The 21,835-nt window shown below is 45.1% G+C and overlaps 1 protein-coding gene and 2 pseudogenes across 1 annotated transcript in view; 1 reads left to right on the forward strand and 2 right to left on the reverse strand.

Annotated features, from left to right (window-relative positions):
• Window positions 1-758: 758 nt before the first annotated feature.
• Window positions 759-1,699, forward strand: LOC119283773 (annotated as a pseudogene).
• Window positions 1,700-11,699: 10,000 nt separating this feature from the next.
• LOC119287235 lies at window positions 11,700-14,603 on the reverse strand (annotated as a pseudogene).
• A 1,135-nt stretch (window positions 14,604-15,738) lies between these two features.
• LOC119287237 (mitogen-activated protein kinase kinase 3-like) overlaps window positions 15,739-21,835 on the reverse strand; it is an 8,703-nt gene continuing 2,606 nt past the window's right edge. Inside the window, exons 4-11 of the mRNA XM_037566760.1 lie at window positions 20,993-21,211; window positions 20,748-20,885; window positions 20,434-20,601; window positions 19,922-20,035; window positions 18,507-18,614; window positions 17,223-17,314; window positions 16,392-16,776; window positions 15,739-16,300 (exon numbers count right to left, since the gene is read on the reverse strand). Coding sequence (XP_037422657.1) covers window positions 16,413-16,776; window positions 17,223-17,314; window positions 18,507-18,614; window positions 19,922-20,035; window positions 20,434-20,601; window positions 20,748-20,885; window positions 20,993-21,211 — 1,203 coding nt within the window. The 3' untranslated portion in view covers window positions 15,739-16,300; window positions 16,392-16,412. The remainder of the gene's footprint in view (window positions 16,301-16,391; window positions 16,777-17,222; window positions 17,315-18,506; window positions 18,615-19,921; window positions 20,036-20,433; window positions 20,602-20,747; window positions 20,886-20,992; window positions 21,212-21,835) is intronic.

Raw genomic sequence — 21,835 nt, forward strand, 5'->3', positions numbered from 1 at the left:
TGGCTGTAATCACTTGAATTTGCATCTCAATTGCTAGCCCTATCACATCATACAAATAACTACTACTATTACTTAGTAAATGCTCTTAGAGCATTACTAGTAGAGCCCTCAAACCCTCAAACCCCTAAAAATAACTGTTTTTTTACAGTTTTTGTCGAAAAAAAGCCGTAGACTAGAACCCCTTAACCCTCAAACCCTTAAAAAAATTTAAAGGTCCAACCCTCAAACTCTCTCCCAATCCTCAAAAGTAAGGGTTGGGGAGCAAAACCTACCACAACCCTCATTTGGCGGTTATACTCGCGCGGGAGGGGAAAATCCTCCCAACTCCCGCGCCCACGCCCGCGACCGCCGATGCTAGTCGCCCCCGTCGCCGGTGGCCGCCCCGTCGACCTCTCGCGCGCAACGACAACGTCGTTCATGGGGAATATTCCGTTATAAGGGTTGGGTTTGAGGGTTCTAATCTTTGCCCCTGTTTTTCAATCCGTAAAAGTGTATAAAAAGATCATTTTTAACCCTTAAAACACTAGTGAGGGTTCGAGAGTTTGAGGGTTCTACTAGTAATGCTCTTACAAATATCAATAGCATCACAGATACAAGAGCACATCGCCATCACACGTCTGCCTCAGCAAAGCAGAGGATCCAGAAATAGTTAAGAAAAGAAGGAGGCCAGGAAGCAAAGCATTTTTCCTATAAATCCCGACTTTACCCTCCCCTGCTTCATCTTCAGCTCAACCAACCCCTGTCACCAGTATAAAACCATGGAGCCGAGCCTCCATCCGTTCCAACCCGACATTTCATCGACCTCCCGGCGGCTCACCACCGGCGTCGTTAACTTCTTGACCCGCCGTGCCATGACCACGCAGTAGAACCACCACCCAGCGGCAGCATCCCGCCAACTCCCGCTCCACTCGCCGGGCTCGTCCACTGGCTCTGCCGACTCCACGCCATGGCACCACCGTGCTCTGACCACGCCGCCCCTGCTCCCGTTCGACACCAACGATGCCGACGAGATGCTCCTGCTCCACATGCTCTCACAGCACCAGCAACACACGCACAAGGCCCTGGCGGCGCCGGTGAAGCTAGAGGCGGCCGACGGAGAGGAAGCAGGTCACCAAGTCAGCGACGGGCGCGCGTTCCGCGGGGTGCGCAAGCGGCCATGGGGCAAGTACGCGGCGGAGATCCGTGACTCGACGCGGAACGGCGTGCGTGTGTGGCTGGGCACCTTCGACAGCCCGGAGACTGCGGCGCTGGCATACGACCAAGCTGCCTTCGCCATCCGCGGCGGCGCCGCCGTGCTCAACTTCCCCGCCGACCATGTCCGGCGTTCGCTTGAGGGCGTAGCAGACGACGTGTGCGGTCGTGCCCATAGCGTGTCGCCCGTGCTCGCGCTCAAGCGGCGGCACTCCATGCGGAGCCGGAAGGCCACGGCGGCGGGCAGGAAGGTGAAGGCCGCCACCCGGGGGGCGCAGCCAGAGGGCATGGTGATGGAGCTTGAGGACCTCGGTGCGGAGTACCTCGAGCAGCTGCTCGGCGCCTCCGAGGACACAGCCACCATGGATTCATGGTGCTGGAGCCACCACTTTATCTGATTTTCTCAAGTCAGCACTCAGACTTGAAGATGACGGATGGATTTGCTCGCTGTTTTTCTCTTTCTTGTTGCTGGGCCAGTCTTGTTCTAGCTAGATAGAATTCAGATAACTACCTTGGGATTGAGGAAACCGTTTGTGAAAACGACGGCTGTGCTGGTTTGGTTTGGAAGTGCTGATTATTTTGATTTGAATTAGGTCAGGTCAATATGAGTGGGTTTTTACGACCCTCTTGTTTCCTCGCTTAACCCTAAGTGGCTAGGGCAAACTCTCCCCACCAGAATTCATCGGTGTGTCCGTGAATTCGCTTTCCTCCCTGCCCGCCTCTCTGACGGCCGATGGCGAGGAGGGGAATTCCGGTGCCTCCGCTCTGGTAGCCGGTGGCGTGGAGGGGAATCCCGGTGCCTCCGCTCTGGTGGCCGGTGGCGGGGAGGGGAATTCCGGTGCCTCTGCTCTGGTGGCCGCTGGCGCGAAGGGGAATCCTGCAGGTGCCTACGCTCTGGTTAGTAGTTTAGAATAAGGATTTTTAGTCCTCGTAGACGCGGCGCTCAAGCGGATGCCGGCCCTTTTTCTTCGAGTTTGTCTTTCGGGCACCCATCCTCGTTGAGTTCGTCTGTCTGGACGTAGTCGATAGGGCTCCGACGTAGATTCCTGTCGTATCCTTGGGGCAGTGAGGTTAGGGTTTCTTGTCATGTGCTGAGATTCTGTGTCAGACGCTTCAAATTCAACCGTTCAATGCCGACAACTGCGGCTCCAAGGCTCTGGTCCTTAGGGGCACGTGTACGAAGACTTCCCAGTTGTCATCGGCCAGATCACGTTGGCTCTGATAAGGGAGTCGTGACAACAGCTTCTTCTATCGGCAATAGTGGTCGTTCAGCGGTCCAGAAACCTCAATGTAATTTTTATTATGTTTAAGATGATTTTTACTCCAGTGAACTTTTATAACAGTTATGATGATTTTCGAAAAAAAATATGAACGGTTCACCTAATGCTCGGGAAGACTCCTGCCTCACGTATATGACACAGGCGCCAAGTTTGAATCTCTTTACAAGAAGGGAGACAAAAAAAAAGTACTGCGATGAATTTTATGGTTGACGGCTGAAGTGGAATGAAGCGTTCTTGCGTGGATGCTGACGTGGCAACGAAAAGGATGAAATGCATGCATGTGCTGATTGACCAGGTCAAGAGTCCAAACATGCATCCATGCAAGGTTGGTAGCACTCACTCACGTGCAATTATAAACGCAAGAATAAGATAAACATACTAGTCCAATCCATGATCCAATCGAATCGAGTCGATAAGGTGGTACTCCTAGTCCTATGTACATATTCAGGTTGGCTGGCATGTCGTACTAATTCAATCGATGCCACTGCAATGGGTCTGGTTAGTTTGTTTTGCTTCCACCGGCACCGCACTCAGGAGGTTAATTGATATTCTAACCTTAGTTATTAGTATATGGTCAAAAGATCACGAAAAAATCACTAGCTAGCTTTTCCATTGCCACGAAGAAAAGGTACTAACTAGGAAAGCACATGATGAGGGTGACATTTGATAAAGCTGGAGTGACAAATAAAGGAGGGGTAATTGATTTACGAATACTCCACTTAACTACAACGTGCAAATTAAATTATGTCTACGTAGGATGTACGTACGTAGTTGTCCTTAGTTAGCACTCCAATAAGATAAATCAATCTTACATTTGTTAATAACACCATCAAAATTGCAGGATATGTATACTACTTAGCTTCTTGGCAGGGCCGTGCCGGCAAAATCCGGGGCCCTGTGCGAAACTAAAAAATGGGCCCTATCTCATAAAAGAATAAACTAACAAACAATCATAATGCATATATATCTCATAGAAAAAATTATAATGTACTGTATATAATATAATGTCTTACATAACAACTGGACATATAAAAAAAGTCATACCTATCCAACTCCCGGTTGCTATTTATTTGAACATCCTCATTTTTTTAGTATTTTTTAAAATGAAATTTTCAATGATATACTCGTAATCAATCTTCTTCAACACTTCACTCTCAAGTGCTATTGTGGCCAAATCATTGAGTCTTTGTTATGTCATAGTAGTACGCATATAGGACTTCAATAGCTTTAAGGTAGAACTGTTACAATGTGATTCTTAATCAAGGAGTTAAGAACCAGTCTCTAACGAAGTAAAAATCCCTGTCAATAGTTAATGAAAATTAGGAATTAGGAGTAGGAATCAAAGTTAATAGAAAAGGACTCGGTAGTCATTAAGCACCTGAAGGCTGCAGTCGGTCACCGATCAATCTGATGAGCAACGGGTCTGAAATTTAGGAGAGGAGGCGAGCAAGGCAACGGCGGCGGCGGCCTGAATCTGATCGCAGGCATGTCCGATCGATCGGCGGCCTGAATCCGATCGCAGGCATGTCCGATCGATCTAAGGCGACGAGATGTTTCCTGTAGCGACGCCGTCCGGCCGACGCGATTGCGGTTTCCCGTTCCCCGATCGAGAGTTCCAGAGTCGAGATGATCCCCGTTCCCCGATCCCGATCGACTATTCCAGGCTACGATCCTGTTGTTTTTTTAGACCGACGAGGGCTCGAGGCAACGATCCCATTTCCATCTCTCTCTTTTTTGAGGGAATATCCCATTTCCATCTAGTACAACGTAGATCGAGCAGTTTAGGACGAGGAGACGATCATGTTTCAGGGCTCGATGGCCTCATCGCGCCCAGCGGCCCAGTGCACTAGCAGTTAGTTCTTTTAATACTAGGCCTATATAAATAATTTGAGCCCCCTCAAAATTATGGGCCCTGTGCGGGCCGCACATTTGGCACCACTATAGGCCCGGCCCTGCTTCTTGGAAACACCCTATATATTTGGGCATGCCAACAGAAGTGGGACACTCAAAGAATGGCACGTTCAAGTATATGAGAGACAGAGTCTGGGAAAAAGTTAAAGGCTGGATGGGAAAATTACTGTCTGCAGCGGGCAAAGAGGTTCTTATAAAATCAGTGGCTCAAGCAATACCAGTGTTCTCTATGTCATGTTTCAGGCTCCCAAGAGGACTGTGCGCGAGTGTCACATCCATTATTCGACAGTTCTGGTGGGGGGAGCAAAAGAGGACAAAGGAAACCGGCATGGGTGTCATGGGACACGATGACAATGCCGAAATATATGGGAGACATGGGGTTTCGAGACCTAGAGCTTTTTAACTTGAGCCTTTTAGCAAGGCAAGCATGGAGGATCTTGGAAGACCCGGAGTCACTGAGTGCTAAGATTCTGAAAGCTGTCTATTTCCCAGACCGATCACTTTTGGAAGCACAGTTGGGTTCGCGACCCTCACAGATTTGGAGGGGAATTTTGGACGGAAGAGACGTTTTGGCACAAGGAATCATTCGCCGGATAGGGGATGGTGAAGAAACAAACATCTGGTCTCAGAATTGGATCCTTAGAGAGAGTTTTAAGAGACCAATCACATCCCTTGTACTGGAGCCACCACGTCGTGTTGCAGAACTCATTGAGAGCGCCACGGCCTCGTGGAGGACGCAGCTTGTCCGGTCAGTTTTTGCTCCTTTTGATGCGGAGGCAATTCTCCAAATACCATTATGCACGCGTCGGGTTTCAGATTTTTGGGCATGGAGCGAGGAGTCCAGGGGCAACTTCTCTATCAGTTCATGTTATCGCATGCTCGTTCGGACAAAGCTTAACAGGGAGGCTTGGCTTGAGGGTCGTGAGGGCACTTCTGACGTAGGAGCAGAGGGGTGCGAGTGGAAATCTTTGTGGAAAATGCAGGTTCCACCAAAGCTGAAGGTATTTCTTTGGAGATTGGCGAAGAGTTCGATCCCATCTGGGGAAGTTCTACATCGGAGAAATATGGCCACAACAGCATCTTGCACTCTATGTGGAGCTCATGACTCGTGGAAACACGCGCTACTCGAATGTCCTATGTCACGGGGTGCATGGGCACTGTCATCCGAACAGATAGTTGACCAGATCAGCTTGAATCAGCATGAAGGAGCCAAGGATTGGATTTTTGCAATGGGGAAAGCCTTACCTTCAGAGGAGTTTATCAGGATGGTGGTAACACTTTGGGCCATTTGGGGGGCGAGACGAAAGGTGATTCATGAAGATATCTTCAAAAGCCCTTTCGCTATTAATGCTTTTGTGAACACATATCTAGCGGAGATCAAAGCATTATCGCATGTGAGAGAGCCCCATATGATTGCGGTCTCCAGGAGGATTGGGGTGGTTAGCTCCACCGGAACGCTATGCAAAGATCAACGTCGATGCTGGGATGACAAGGGGAGGAAACCATGGCGCTGTGGGCACTATATGCAGGAACTTTGATGGTGTTTTTTTGGGCGCATTAGCTTATGTGTTTCTGAACCATCGTGACTGTCACACCCTCGATGCGACTATAGCTCCCACGTGTCGAGGCACGACTTAGAGACATAATCGCATTGAAGGCATATGTCGCAAGTTAGGCAATCTTCACAACATCCCATGTAATATAAATAATAAAGGGGAGATAACAATAGTTGGCTTACACTCGCCACGTCAATCAAGTACATAAATAACATTACATCATCCAAACACTCATGGCCCGACTACGGCGCCAAAATAAAAGATAACCCAACATGCGACACGGTCCCAATCACCCCCAACTGGGCACCACTACTGATCATCGGGAAAGGAAACATAATAACGTTGAGAGTCTTCGTCGAACTCCCACTTGAGCTCATACGCGTCTCCTGGAGCGGAGTCATCAGGCCCTGCATCTGGTGTAATAGTAATCTGTGAGCCACAGGGACTCAGCAATCTCGCACCCTCGCGATCAAAACTATTTAAGCTTATAGGAATGGCAAGGTAAAATATGAGTGGCGCTGCAGCAAGCGACTAGCAAATATGGTGGCTAACTTATTCGCAAAAGAGAGCGAGAAGAGGAGGCAAAGCGCGAGCGAGAAACTAGAGAGCAACCTGCGTAAACATTACTCCAACACCGTGTCCACTTCCCGGACTCCGTCGAGAAGAGGCCATCACGGTAACACACTCAGTTGATTCATTTTAATTAAGTTAAGGTTCAAGTTATCTACAACCGGACATTAACAAATTCCCATCTGCCCATAACCGCGGGCACGGCTTTCGAAAGTTCAATCCCTGCAGGGGAGTCCCAACTTAGCCCATGACAAGCTCTCACGGTCAACGAAGGAATAGACCTCCTCCCAAGACGTTCCGATCAGACTCGGTATCTCGGTTACTCAAGACACTTCGACAGGTTAAAACAAGACTAGCAACACCGCCCGAATGTGCCGACAAATCCCGATAGGAGCTGCACATATCTCTTTCTCAAGGCACACTCAGATTGTCCTAGGTACGGGTAGGCCAGCCCAGAGTTGCCCCTGGTGGCCACCGGTAGCTGACAGGTGGACCAACACTCAGAGGAGCACTGGCCCGGGGGGGTTAAAATAAAGATGACCCTTGAGTCTGCAGAACCCAAGGGAAAGAAAAGGGTAGGAGGCAAATGGTAAAACCAAGGTTGGGCATTGCTGGACAAGCTTTAATCAAGGCAAAATATCAAGGGGTTCCCATTATAACCCAACCGCGTAAGGAACGCAAAATCCGGGAACATAACACCGATATGACGGAAACTAGGGCGGCAAGAGTGGAACAAAACACTAGGCGAGAGGCCGAGCCTTCCACCCTTTACCAAGTATATAGATGCATTAAGATAACAAGGCAATATAATGATATCCCAACAAGTAAATAAATGTTCCAATAAGGAACCGCCTCCAAACTTCACCTGCAACTAGCAACGCTATAAGAGGGGGCTGAGCAAAGCGGTAACATAGTCAATCAACGGTTTGCTAGAACAATGGTGGGTTAGAGGTTTGACATGGCAATTTGGGAGGCTTGCAAGCAAGTGGTAGGCATCGTAGCAATGGCATAGCAAAAGAGCTAGCAAACTAGCATAGCAAAGATAGTAGTGATTTCGAGGGTATGATCATCTTGCCTGCACAGTTGTCAGAGTTGACTGGATCCTCAAAAGCAAACTCAACGGGCTCCTCGTTAGCGAACTCGTCTCCCGGCTCTACCCAAACAAGACAAACAAGAAACAAGAACACAATCAACCACGTGTAAACTCAAACAACACAATGCAAAGATGATATGCTATGCGGGATGCGATGCGGGATGCAAAATGCAAGATATGACAGGAAATGCATGAACCTGGCCTCAACTTGGAAAACCAAGTGTGCCACTGGAAAGATGAGATGAAATCGCTTGAAAATGATATAAAGAACGCCGGAATCGGAGTTACGGTTTGGACATGGCAAGCGATTCAAAAATGACACCGGTCTGTGATTTACAGCAAGTAGGCCTCTAAATGCAATGAAATGAACATGCTACAGCACCCAAACATGACAACAAAATACATGGCAGGGATGCACATAAGATGTTTAACAAAAGTCTAGCACTGAGCTACGGCCAAATCATCCATTAAGAGGTTCAAACAAGCATGGCAAAAATGCAAATGGCAAATAGATCTCAGACTTAGTGAAATCAACACTTGTCTGGAATTTCAGATCAGGTAGCCCTCTTCGGAGCAACAAAACTATATGCTATGGGACCTGAACATGGAAAAGTAAAGCATGACATGGAGCTACTCAAAGAGCTTAACAAAAGTCCCTTAGTGACCTTGAGCCAAAAGGGATCAAAAAATACAATTGCAAGTATGTGAACATAGCAAAACATAATCAGTTTTCAGACTTGGTGAAAAACTGGCACATGCTGAAATATAACTCAAGTAGGCATGTTTACGAGCTCGATGCACTCACTACGGTGCAAGTCATGGCAAGGCAATCATACACCCATCAAGAAGGCACAAAATGCAAGCTAGACATGGCAAGAACAATAGCATAGCATGCACGGATCAACAACAACATCACCGGCAAAATTGCAAACAAGTTGACAATCTGCCCAGATTCACAAAGTAGCAAAAGTAGAGCTCGATTGACTCAAGCTAGGGTGCTCCATAATTGCAAACAAAGACATGGATGGATAGAGCACTACAAGATTAACAAAACTCCCTTACTGATCATCCTCAAAAGAGGCACGGATCACTAGGAAACAACAAGAACATATGGCATCATGAGGTAAACAGATCCAGGACTTAGTGATATTACTAAGTCCCTCAAAACAAAATTAGCAAGTGCACCACTTTGCAAGCTTGCACAAGACATCACACACATCCTAAAAATACATGGGTTGCACCTCTGAAAAGATGACAAAACCTTAACAAAACACATGTAGAGTTCATGGGCATATTATGCACACATTAATCATGGCAAAAATGACAAAAACCTAAACGGAGTAGCAGATCTGACAATTATCTCAAGTAGCCCTCTTCTAACAGCATTTCAGGCATCAAGATGAACTCAAATGAAAATGATGCAATGGAATGAAATGATGTACTCTCTAAGATGAACATCTTGATATGCTATATGCATGAATCGTAGCTACGGATGCAAAGTTACGGAGCCGCGAACATGTGCATATGGACTGAGATTTACGGGACTTAGGGAAAAAATCACCACCTAGGGTTTCACTGTTCACCGGTTCCGGATCTGGGCACGGAAATCGAGGATCGCCGGGATCCCACCAGAGCTGACCTGGAGCTCGCCAGAGTCGGTCGGGGAAGGAGGAGGATGAGTCGTCGGAGTGGCGGAGCTTGGCAGGGCGGCGGGAGGCGGCGCGGAGCGACGCGGGCGGCTCGGCGGCGCGCGCCGGAGCGGGGCGGCGCGGCTGGCGGCGCGGCAGGTGGCGCGGCGCGCTTGGCGGCAGGCGGCGCGTCGCGGCTGGGGAGGAGAAGGGCGGCGGGCGGCGTGGCTGAGGAGGCGGCGGCCCGGTAGGCGGCGGCGGGGGCCCGTCCTAGGCCGAACGGGCCTCGGCGGCGGCGCGGCTGTCGTGCCACGTGGCGGCGAGCGATTCGCGGCGGCGGGGAAGCGGACGCGTCCAGCCGGATTCGGACGTGTCCGGCCGGTGCGGGGGCGAAATTTAGGGTTTGAAGAGGAGGGGATCCGAGATATTTCGAGGGGGGTCTATTTATAGCCATAGAGGGAGCTAGGAGAGTTCAAATGAGGTGCGGTTTTCGGCCACGCAATCGTAATCGAACGCTCTAGATGATGGAGCAGAGTTTGGTGGGTTTTGGGCCAAATTGGAGGGGTGTTGGGCTGCAACACACACGAGGCCTTTTCAGTCCCTCGGTTAACCGTTGGAGTATCAAACGAAGTCCAAATGGTATGAAACTTGACAGGCGGTCTACCGGTAGTAAACCAAGGCTGCTTGGCAAGTCTCGGTCCAATCCGGAAATGTTTAATCCCCACACACGAAAGAAGTTAGAAATGACCACCGGAGGAGAACGAAGCACCGGAATGCAAAACGGACAACGGGAAAAATGCTCGAATGCCTGAGATGAACACGTATGCAAATGCAATACACATGATGACATGATATGAGATGCATGACAACGACAACAACACACGGAGATAAAGACCCGAACCCGAGGAAATAAATATAACTTAACGCCGGAAACGGCAAGAGTTGGAGTACAAATAGGGAAAGTTACATACGGGGTGTTACAGTGACGCAGCCACTCTGGAGGCATTGGCGATCAGGGAAGGGTTAGCATTAGCCCAAGATATGAATCTTCATCACATACATTTAGCATCAGATTGCAAAGGTGTGGTTACAGAAGTCCAAACGGGAAGCGGATCGAACTATGGAGCTATTGTTAAAGAGATCAAGATGACAGCTACTTCTTTTTCCTCTTGTAATATAGTTCATGAGTCTAGGAGCTCCAATGTGGATGCTCACAATCTAGCGAAGCATGCATTAAAATTAGGGCCTGGTCGCCATGTTTGGTTAGGCCAGACTGATAGCATTTCTTTCGTCCCTGTAAACATTGTGACAATTTGAATAAAAAGCTTAGCGAGATTGTCTAAAAAAAACTAATACTATCGACTAGCGACTTGGCGTGCCCAGATATCCAACATGTGCGAATTGCAACTACTACAAAATATGTTTGATCAAAGTGCAAATTAAAGTAAATTGCAGTGGAAGCTAATCATGACGCCACTATATTACATGCCAAATATTATCTGGAAGGAGATGTTTTGAAGTTGCTTACGACTTTACTTTCAAGCATGCGTTGATTTCTGAATTCCTTGTCGATTCATAAAGCATAGATAGTCTCCGTACGTACCTAGGGTATCAAATTCACAGGAGTTACAGGCTGTTTTATGTCAGTTAGCCGTCAACCACAGCAAAAAGAAGATTCCAAGAAGGAAAGAAAGTATTATCTTCTACCTACCTAGACCTGGTAAGGATTATCTTCCATTTTCAAATTTGACATACTAGTTTAATAACCTACTCCCCCCGTTTCTATTTACTCCGCATATTAGGCTTGTCTAAAGGTAATGTTATATACTTTCAACAAGTTTACGGAAACATATATTAACATATACACCACCAAATCAATATCATTGGATTCATCATTGCATATATTTTCACATCATATAAATTTGTTACTGTAAATTTTCATATTTTTTCGTACAAACTTGGTCAAACTTTATAAAGTCTGACTTCAGCCAAAGCTAGTATATGAAGTAAATAAAAACAGAGGAGTACTTTAGAGTGCTTCAGTGAGCCCTACTTTGTGTCCGGACACTCTTATGCGTCCAAACGGACCCCTACTTTGGGTCTGACGCATTCGGAAGTCCGGAAGGCAGAGTAGGGGAGTTTAGACGTCGGCCATGTTCAACACAAAAGAACTCGGTGGCACACAGCTGATTATGTACAGCTGATTATGTGGACAGTTTCTCAGAATCTGAATACGAAAACTGGTAAGCTGAAAATAACTGGCCCATTATATCCCGCACACACGAGGACTTAAGGTATATTTGGTTGGTGCCCAAATTTGCCCTACCTAATTATTATTTTTTGCATCCTATGATACTTTAACTTTCACTTGGTTGCAAAATCTTGGAATCTCTAGCCAATTTTTTGGATAGCCAATGGTTGGCAAAATAAAATACCTAGGGCATGCTATGGCATGAAACAAACACACCCATATATAATGTGCAGCACAATATTACTGCTTCACATTCCCATGCACTTTGGGCCCAAACGTCACAATGGTAGATCGTCCCATAACTGTCAATGTATGAGATACACATCCAACCACCAACTAGTCTAAGCACTGGAGTATTTCAAACCAAACCTAAGTTTGTATGTTACATGATGACAAGATACACGCATACCCTGCAACGGCAGGGAAACCTCGCAGGGCACGGCATGGCGCTGCGCCCGATACATCGTGCCAGCACTATCACAGCCACACTATCATGCTATGCTATCATCAGTCAGAAACGTATGAGCAAATGCTACATTGTACTCTACACAATTAAGGAGCTGGTATCGTCGCACAGAAGCAGGCAGATGACGATGGTTCCCAAATTATTCAGGCCAGCTTCTGGGAGCTGATGATTGCTCCCCGCTCTCGCGCAAGCTTGACTGCTTCAAGTCTCTCAGCGCTGCTGCAACGAGCTAACCAAACAACCATTAGTTTAGTTTGCAAAATGAACGATTCATGAGAAAGACAGAGTTAGGCATCAACTGGAAAACAAGTCCGTCTGACTAAAGCACACCGTACACGTTGACCGAGCAAGAAAATTGGACAAATAAACACTAGCAGGTGGCTGCTAATTCCACACAAACACACACACAAAAAGTACTCCCTCCGTCCAAAATTAACTGTCGCTGAAACGAGTAGATACACCCATTTCAGCAACAGTTAATTCCGGACGGAGGTTGTACTTCTTTACATATCTGACGCTTCATAGGCGAACTGCATCATCAAAATAACACACAGCAATAACTTACCATAGACATCTCTAATTGAGTCTTCCCCAGTAATTCCAGCATTCAAACTATGTATGTACTAGGCATTCATAGTCTATAGTCATCTCCAAGTCGGTGTAAATTAACAGCAATAACTTACTATAGAAATCTCTAGTTTAGGTTCATAAGTAACCATGATTAACATTGGTGAAATTTAACAGCAATATAGTTACTGGGGATAGACAGCTAAATTTACTCACTGCCCCGGTTTATACTTCATAGTTATCTTGGTGGTACGAAATTCAGCTTCAGAATGAAAAATGAGCACTCACCCTGTGGGGAGCTCCACCCTGTAGTCTGGGACTTCTCCGAGGCTCGGCGTTCTGGTGTTGCAAAAACAATGGACTGTTCTGGGCAACAGGAGAAGGGTTATGGTTTTGCGAGTACGATGGACCGTTCTGGACATTGGGCGATGGGTTCTGATTATGAGAATAGGATGGACTGTTGTGGACAGTGGAAGATTGATTCTGATAATGGAAATGGGATGGATTGCTGTGGACATTGGACGATTGATTCTGGTCATGGAAATAGAATGGAGTGCTCTGGATATTGGACGATTGACTCTGGTTCCGCGAATAGGATGGACTGCTCTGAGCCATATACCGAGGATTCTGAGTTGGCGAATAGGATGGACTGCTCTGAACCATATACTGAGAATTCCGAGTTTGCGAGTAGGATGGACTGCTCTGAGCAATATACTGAGGATTCCGAGTTTGCGAGTATGATGGACTGTTCTGGACAACAGGCGATGGATTCTGGATTACCAAATGCGATGGACTGTTGTGGACAACAGGCGATGGATCCTGGTTTTGCGGATGCGATTGACTGTTCTGGACAACAGACGGCAGAGCCCCACTCCCTGAACTGCCATCGGCATGATTCTCCCTCGATTTCCCTCGAGTTTGAATCTCACTGCTAGTGGCAGCAGTACTACCCTTCCTCGAATACTGAGTCGCGGCAGCTCTAGCCCCGGCTATCGCTGCAGAAACACTCTCAGTCTTGACCAGGGCAGACTTTGAAGAGTCGAAATTGAGAGATCCCGGCTTGAGAGACAAGGGGTTTCTGGGATCTGGAAGCGGGAACTTGACCGGCAGTGGACCTTGAACAGGCGAAAGACCCCTGGCTGCTCCCTCGTATACCTGCAATGCGACACAAGACGGCACAGAATAAGCTCACAACGTAACGGTGACAAGAGATGGATGAAAAAGCATTGCTTTATGTTAGCAACAATTAGTGACTAACCCTTCTTTCCAAATTGTACACACCCTGATAACCGCGCATCTCGAACGGAACCACCAGCTTCTGGAGAAATTAAAGCGTAGTGGGAAATTGTCATAAATAGAAAAACAGCAGGCATCTGAGTCTCAGGCGCTTTGACAAGGTGGGATGTGAATCTAGCCAATGACGGCATACTCATTGCGACTGACTATACATGGGTGATTTTAGGGGGTTTTACCTGCGGATTCTCGCAAAGCCAGCAGAAGTCGGTCAAGCCTTCAAGCCTGACCTGCAATCAAGTCAATTCAAGAAGCACCATATTCAGCAATGACACGACAAGGTGCACAAATCCAGGCCATTTATAGCAGAGCAGAGGAGAGGGAATGGCATTCTCTTACTGATTGGGGCACGTCCTCCCAGCAGACGAGCTCCTCGGACCTGACGCAGCCGACCACCTCGACGCACCCTGAGCAATAATCAATCGGCAATGGCGTCAGCAAGCTGAGGAGGAAAGCAGCAGTGGTATCAATCAAGGAAGGTGAGAGGGGGAGGAGGAGGAGATAGGGACCGAGGAGGCGGGAGACGGGGTAGTGCTGGGGGAAGTCGATGTGGTGGACCCCGTCGACGGCGTAGATCTCCCGGTAAAAGTCCTCCATGGCGGCGACGGTGTCGGGGTCGGGCACCTTGGAGGCGGCGTGGATCCAGAGGCGGCCCGTCACCGGCGACGGCCAGGAGCGGCCCTCCACGCGCTTGATGCCGTGCACCAGCAGCGACGCCCACGGCTGGTGCATCGTCAGGCAGGGTTCCGCAGCCCCCCGCCCCCCGACCGCCCGCCGCGCATCGCCGCCTGCGCTGGTCCGGAGAGGAAAGGAGAGGGTGGGCGGCCGCCGGAACCGAATCGAATCGGGGTTGGATTGCGGCGGCGGCGGCGGCGGAACTCTACTACACAGTTGGAGTTGGTTGGGCTCAAACCCTCGGATAATGGGCCTCAAGGGTTGACGCTATTTTCTTATTTATTTGCCAGATATTTGACTCAATTTTTATTTGATATAGATATTCTAAAAAATGCTAGATGAAATAAGATCAAATTCGGACGATACCGTCAATTTGTATTTTTTTTAAATTTTTATGTTGTAAATCACATTTTCAGTGTTCTCAAAGGATAAGGCGGTCATGACTTCTACCTAGCTATGTTTTTTCTTTTTCTTATAAACACTCGTATGTGCACTAGCACTATATAGATCATTTCTTGATTGAACGCACAATATGAAGATATTTTTTTTATATATCTATCTTTTATTACATCCGCTCTTAAGGTGGGAATTCAAATCGAACGGATAGGACACTGGGTGTCGCTTTCACCTATGGTGTATCTTAATGGATAGGGCATGTGTCATCGTTTTTGTCCATAGGGTTAGGGGTATGGGTGTCTGAGTTTATTCCCGGTGGTTACCCATGTGTTTCTCAATTAATACTACAATTAAACACATTTTGTTTTGTTACTTTAACTTTGTACTCTAATAATGTCTATGTGTCAAACTACAATTGCTTATATGTTTCTTGTTGTTGAACAACTATATATAGTTACGTATATGCACCATCATCACCAATTGTTCTTTCATATTATTATGCTCTTAGATTAATCCGCAATCAATTGTACATCAAACCCGATGGGTCGATGGGAATGCTTAACCAACAGGTAACGGAAATGGATCCAAATGTAGACCCATGAATAGGGTTGTGGGCAGACGGGGCAAAATAGATATAGATATCAATAATGTCAGCCTGATGAAACCCGGCCAAATTGGTGCACATATGATAGGGCCCATTATCACCAGAAGATCTCTGTAGGAACTCCATTTTCAGCCAAATTTTCTTTCAAGAAAGTTGGGATATGTGACCTTCACTGTTTGAATTTATTTACTTTCAAATAAATGAACAATACTGAAAGCACAAAATGTTTGCCACATGTTGCGGACAAATTTATTCCCTCAAAATAAAGTACGTAAAATTTGAACTTCTCAGACATCTTAGTAACAGTTCAAGAAAAAAGAAAAACGTCAAACCGACTGATACAGTACCAGCGGAGTTAGTCTTTTACACATAAGCATTAGTAGTACAACCCTACATTGAGCTGTGTCACTTATTAGCACGCACACGCAATCTTCTCATCTACTCCCTCTGTAAACTAATATAAGAGCGTTTAGATCACTACTTTAGTTATCTAAACACTCTTATATTAGTTTACAGAGGGAGTACAACAGAAATTGAGCAGCCTCGACTAAAACCGTGCCATGTGTCAAGAGTATCGATCTATGCACAACAATCATTAGAATCGCTTCATTCTCCTTACCACCTTACAAACAATAATTAAGTTATGTTTCAGCTACAAGTTTGTTTGCTCGCATCGAGAAGAAATGGAATCAATGTCAATGGTAGCAGGACTGCATTGTGATCTGAAGCCTGTCGAAGTTATGGGGCCGCGAGAAGTGGAAACCATGACATAGCTTTCATCATGAACTGGAATCATTGACGGCACAAACCGGAACATCACTGCAAACCAAGCAATCTCATAAGCAAATAAATGATCGACAGCATTAAGAGCAATTCATCAAACAGCACACATGAGATTTACAAGACTTACCTTACACTTTATACATTGTTTTCATGACTGGACGATGTAGAGATCTTGCTTTGCTATGTAGTAGCATCCCATGGAAGTCCCTGGATGCACGGTAAACTGCTCCCGGAACTGGCCAACCCGCTTGCTTGGAATGTCAATATCAATTTCCTCCAAGCTGGGCATCCCTTCAGCTTGCAACCCTTCACCAAATATCAGGAATTGGTTGCCCGTGATGAATGATCCAGACACACGGATAGCAATTTCTGTTTCCCCATTCGCGCGGCAATGTAGCTTCTCAACAACATGAACAATTTTTTCTCTAGGCCGGTCACCTTTCAACTTCTTTCTTATATTTGATAAAGTATCAAATATGGCACTTTGTCCGACATACACATTCCCTGAAAAACTGCACAAACAGGAGATAACACCACATATCATGCATGTGCTCAGAAACAGCTTGGGTTCTTCGACACACAGTAATATAGAGGCACAACAGAAGCAACAATGCCTGACAGGATAAATTTGGAAAGCAACACTGCCTATAGGATAAAGTAAGAAACAAATGGGCCAGATTAACAGGAAATGATGAATTGTGCAAAAGTGCAACGGTCAATTCAGCTAGCTCCATCAACTAGCTGGCAACTCAATGATATCGTCTCAGCAAGTTTTCATATTAAGTTATTAACCATCACAGAACACATACTTGATGTTATTAGTACCAAAATAATTTCAACGATACTGTAACCAACTATTGGAGGTACAATCTACATAAAGGTTAAAGGCCTAAACAGCAGTAAGAGTACATCTATATTTTAGGATCATGCTAAAAAAATGTAACATTGCCTCGGGTACCTGAAAGATGATTCCTCCTTGTAGAATGTCTTCATATAATTCCAAGGTCCTTCAGAGCCATTAAAAAGGAGGTAATAATGAACAGCAAGCATCTGGGATTCAGGGGGGAAATCTGCTTAAGTACATATAGTGGTAACCTGTGCATCTTTAATGAATTGCCAGAACTAAAAGGGAGCTAATGGATTACTTTTCACTTTGAGCTTGGATATTTGGGCATACCATCATTTCAGTCTGAATTTCTGAGTGATATTTGGACAAGTGTGTCCGTGAAAGCATTGAATAAGTTATGTTCGAGAATACTGAGTCTTGAAAAAAGGAACAAATCAAGTAGTGAGTACCCTTGTTTGATACGGGTGGGTCTATTAACAAAAGTCCTTTCAATCTACACGTTTGAATTGAGATCCGAAATGTGGAACCAAACGAGCTAACGTCAAAGAATCAGCAGGCGAGTTGAAAAGGAAAAGAATGGATAAATAACATAGTTAAAGCAGGTATGGGGATAGGGGCACTCGAACCCTCACGACTTATAAATAATTTCTTTTTCAATGGACTTTGTTCATTAAAAGGAAAACAAAAGGGTTTCTCTGGGCAATAACAAACAAATTAGGGCACAAACAAATTATCAGGACACAAACAAACAAATTAGGGCACAAACAAACTATCAGACCAGTTGTTCTACACACGAAGGACTAGCACTGCAGTTCAACAAAATGAAGGCGCTAGAGCAATATTTTACTCAACCAATGGAAGTATAAGAATACTGTAGTGCATCCGCTCAAATGGTTCACACTTGCGCCACATTGTTCTTCCATTTTTCTAATGTACAACCTATAGTTACAAGCAAAATGGATCAGCCGAGTTGTGGAACAGGGCCATGGGACATGGTTAAGGTGGCTCAACAAGTAGGATCGATGGGGGTGCGGAAGTGTTCCTTGGTGGAGGTGACTGATTATATACTGGCTGTATTATAAACCTGACCCTCTCGCTCTCCCCTTCTTCCTCTCGTTCCCAAATGGAGGTAGATGGAAGTGGAACAAATAGGAATGGTGACCACCAGCGGTGAGGTGGCAGAGGCAAAAGAAAGTGAGCCACGGTAACATCATCAAGCAACAGTGTTTGTCTATCTCCAACATATAGCCTCTACCCCACCTCCCCCTCCCTGACCCCCTTCAAAGTTCTAGCTTCAATTCTTGACATAGGGGGCATGTTTCATATCAAGTGTGTCCTGATATTTAACTGAAGTAGAAGAAAACAATAAGCTGAAATATGCTCTAAAGAATTCACCTCTGCTATTTGCTTTAATCTCTCTGTTGGATTAACAACACCCCTGACATATGCTGCCAAGTCCACACCAGTTTGCTCATACCTCTTGATAAATGCGTGTGACAAAAGCTGTAGAATGTTAAACATGTTAGTCCACTATAAGAAAACCAAACAATGGAAAAGGATAAAAGATGTAAAATGCATTGTCAAGATAATTAACATTCTGTTATTAGACCAAGCCATAACTAATCAGTACCTACATTTTGCATATAAGTTTGTGAAATGGACCTCCAATAATACCATACACAAAATTAAAGGCAGATCAACAACAAAGCTATAGAATGCGCCTTGGTGAAGAAATCAGCTAACTAGAGTTCTGATGGCACATACTGGAGAGCAACAACCCGCTCCTGCATCTACAATTTCATGCAGGAAGCATCAACTCCAATGTGCTTGGAGAGATCATGCTTCACTGACGTAGAGTAGCCGATGCATTGCTTAAGAATTAAGATGCTTCACTGGATCTGCTTGACTAGCAACCTAACGAACTCGGCCTAAGCATTCGGAAGGAAAACTACAATGTGCTTGATCTTCCAGGAAATCGTTGAGGCAGTAGGCACAGAGAGACCAGTGATCAGAATTATCACTAGCCCAAGTAGTATCTGTGTACGCCTAATGTGCAGAGAGCTAAACCAAGATTAGAAAAGGCAGGACTGATGGTCACTCGAAGGCATCACATAACACGAAGAAGGTGAGTGTAGTGGGCTAGTGATAATTCTGATCACTGGTCTTAGTTTAGGTAGTGGTCCTATTATAATGGACATGTTGCCAAGTCCAGATCATGTTGTATTAGGACTAGAGTCTAGCACATGTAAGGCAGCCCCTCAATATAATGAGGTAACCACACGTTAAATCAGTTAACCAGGGAGTTAGAAGAAACCCATCTTCTACTTGATCCATCACGTACTTTCCTTCTCCCTGCGCCTAAGGTTTCCAGCCCCAGCTGCACATACGGTGGACGGCGAACATTGGTGGTGATGGTGTCCTGGCTGCAGCAATGGTGGCTGCTGTGGGCTAGGGTATGGAAGTCTGTACATGATGGTACGAGAGGGAGAGAAGAGAAACCAAGGTCTCTATGTGGAATGGGCCTCCTCGTTTATTCCAATGGACCAATGATAGGGGCGGTGATGTCTTCATCAACCAAAGGCCAGTGTGACATACTTACAAGAGAAGGTAAATCAGTTAATAAATACCTAAATATACTTAACCACACAACTATACAATACTCTGACAGTTATTGCCACTAATGCTTTATCAAAAAAAGTTATTACCAGTAATATGTAATAACATTCAAACAGACCACAAGACATTGATGCAAATTGCTAACCTACTGGACTCAGATTGCATGAAAGTTAGAATATACATGTTTTCTTTACCTGCTCGCATGTAGGCCTTGCATCAGCATCTTTCCTCAAGCAATCATTTATGAAGGAACAAAATTCTGGTGTATAGGCATCTTCTGGTGGTGTTGGTGATGGATCATCGAGTATCTGACATAAGAGATTTTAGGATTGTAAGAGAGGACAACAATCGAGTGGGAAAAAAACAGTACCTGAAGTATGTGATTTTAAGATTAAGATAGGGCAACAAGTGAAGTGACAGATAATTTATATATTCAAAGAAAATGAAAAAAACAACTTACAAAACATAAACCAGCAAAGGAAAAAAGAAAATATTGTGGAAACTAATATAATCATCGAACAGACATGCAGAAATGGAACATTCTTTGCCATATCAACGAATTCAAATACAACCCACCAAGGCTACCATGTGAACAGCTCAAATAGTCCCCACACTTTGCATCAGTCTGTAAAAGGGATGATATTCCATCCCAACATACGTAATGAATGATGGACAAGAATAAAAAAAAATCTGAGTAGTCAATCACCTGTAGCATGAGATTGGCTGGGCCTTCGTTGACATTATATGGAAATTTACCAGTAGCACACTCCAATATCGTTAGTCCAAGACTCCAAATATCAGCAGCATAGGAGTAGTTCTCATTGCGGATTCTCTCAGGTGACATATATGTCACAGTGCCTACAAAGGTAGCACACTGGAACATATTTATTTAGCAGAAAACATATTGTTCATTCACTTTAAATGATTAGATGAAATTGATGTACTATTATTAAATAATTAGCTCATATTTAAGGAATATCAAAAGAACAGCGTGATAATTGTCACAAAGAAGTAGCATACCATAGCCATTGTATTGTCCAAACCAGCACTTACACCAAAATCTGTAATTTTTGCTTCGCCCTTAAGGTTTACCAGTAAATTTGCTGGCTTTAGATCTCTATGCACTAGATGTCTTACTTCATGCAAGTACTTCAGGCCCTTCAGAATTGTACAAAGAATAATTTATTACTTCAAAAACACATCAGGTCACAGCCTGATTTTGATCAACACAGACATGAAAGGAAGAGGATGTGGAAGATCCATACAAGTAACACTTTCTGTAGCATATGTGCAAGAACTGGCTCTGGTATTGATTTCTTGACTTTTATAACGTCTGCTAAAGAGCCACCATCCATGTATTCAAGGGCAATGCTTATTTGTCCAGAATCAGGCATGTAAAATGCACCCTGGAATTCAACTAAACCAGGATAGCAACTTGCTTCACATAATGTTCTCATCTCATTAAGAATTTGTTGCCTTTTCTCCTGTAAAGGTATGAAGACACGTGAAAAATATTAAAAGAAAACTTCGCAAATCAGTTTATCAACTCAAATAGAATGAATTAATTATATCAATCAAATATATAGACAAACATAAAATACTAAAATTACTCCATGCAATACCAAAAATGTTCTGATGCAACAGTATATGAATTGAAGCATAGAAGAGAGAGAGAGCATTTCTATTCTTTGGTGTATCTGCTTTAATGATGCAGTCAGAACTGACTCTGCTACTTGATTGCCACTGCAATAAACCAGAATCCCTTCATGCTGCCTTCAATGCAATGCAAATACATGTTTTGGTTTAATATACTCAACTCCAACTTGTTTCACTCCAGCTTACACCAAGAAAATTGCGTAGTGGGATATTTGGTCGCCTGCTACTAAATTATGGTGCAAATGTGTCGAGAGCATGGCATGGTGAAGAGAGCTTCCTTTGGGGTCAGAGAAGACTAGAGAGGAGACGAACTTCTGTTCTCTTTCTTTGCTTAATCAAATATCATGATATGAGCCATGGCATCTGTAGTAGTTGGAAATATAAAACTAGAGAGCACTGTGAATGAGAAATCAATAAATAGGCAGCTTGAAATTCTAAAAGTGTGTGTGTGT

Source organism: Triticum dicoccoides, chromosome 4A (assembly GCF_002162155.2).
Source record: "Triticum dicoccoides isolate Atlit2015 ecotype Zavitan chromosome 4A, WEW_v2.0, whole genome shotgun sequence".
Lineage (NCBI taxonomy): Eukaryota > Viridiplantae > Streptophyta > Magnoliopsida > Poales > Poaceae > Triticum > Triticum dicoccoides.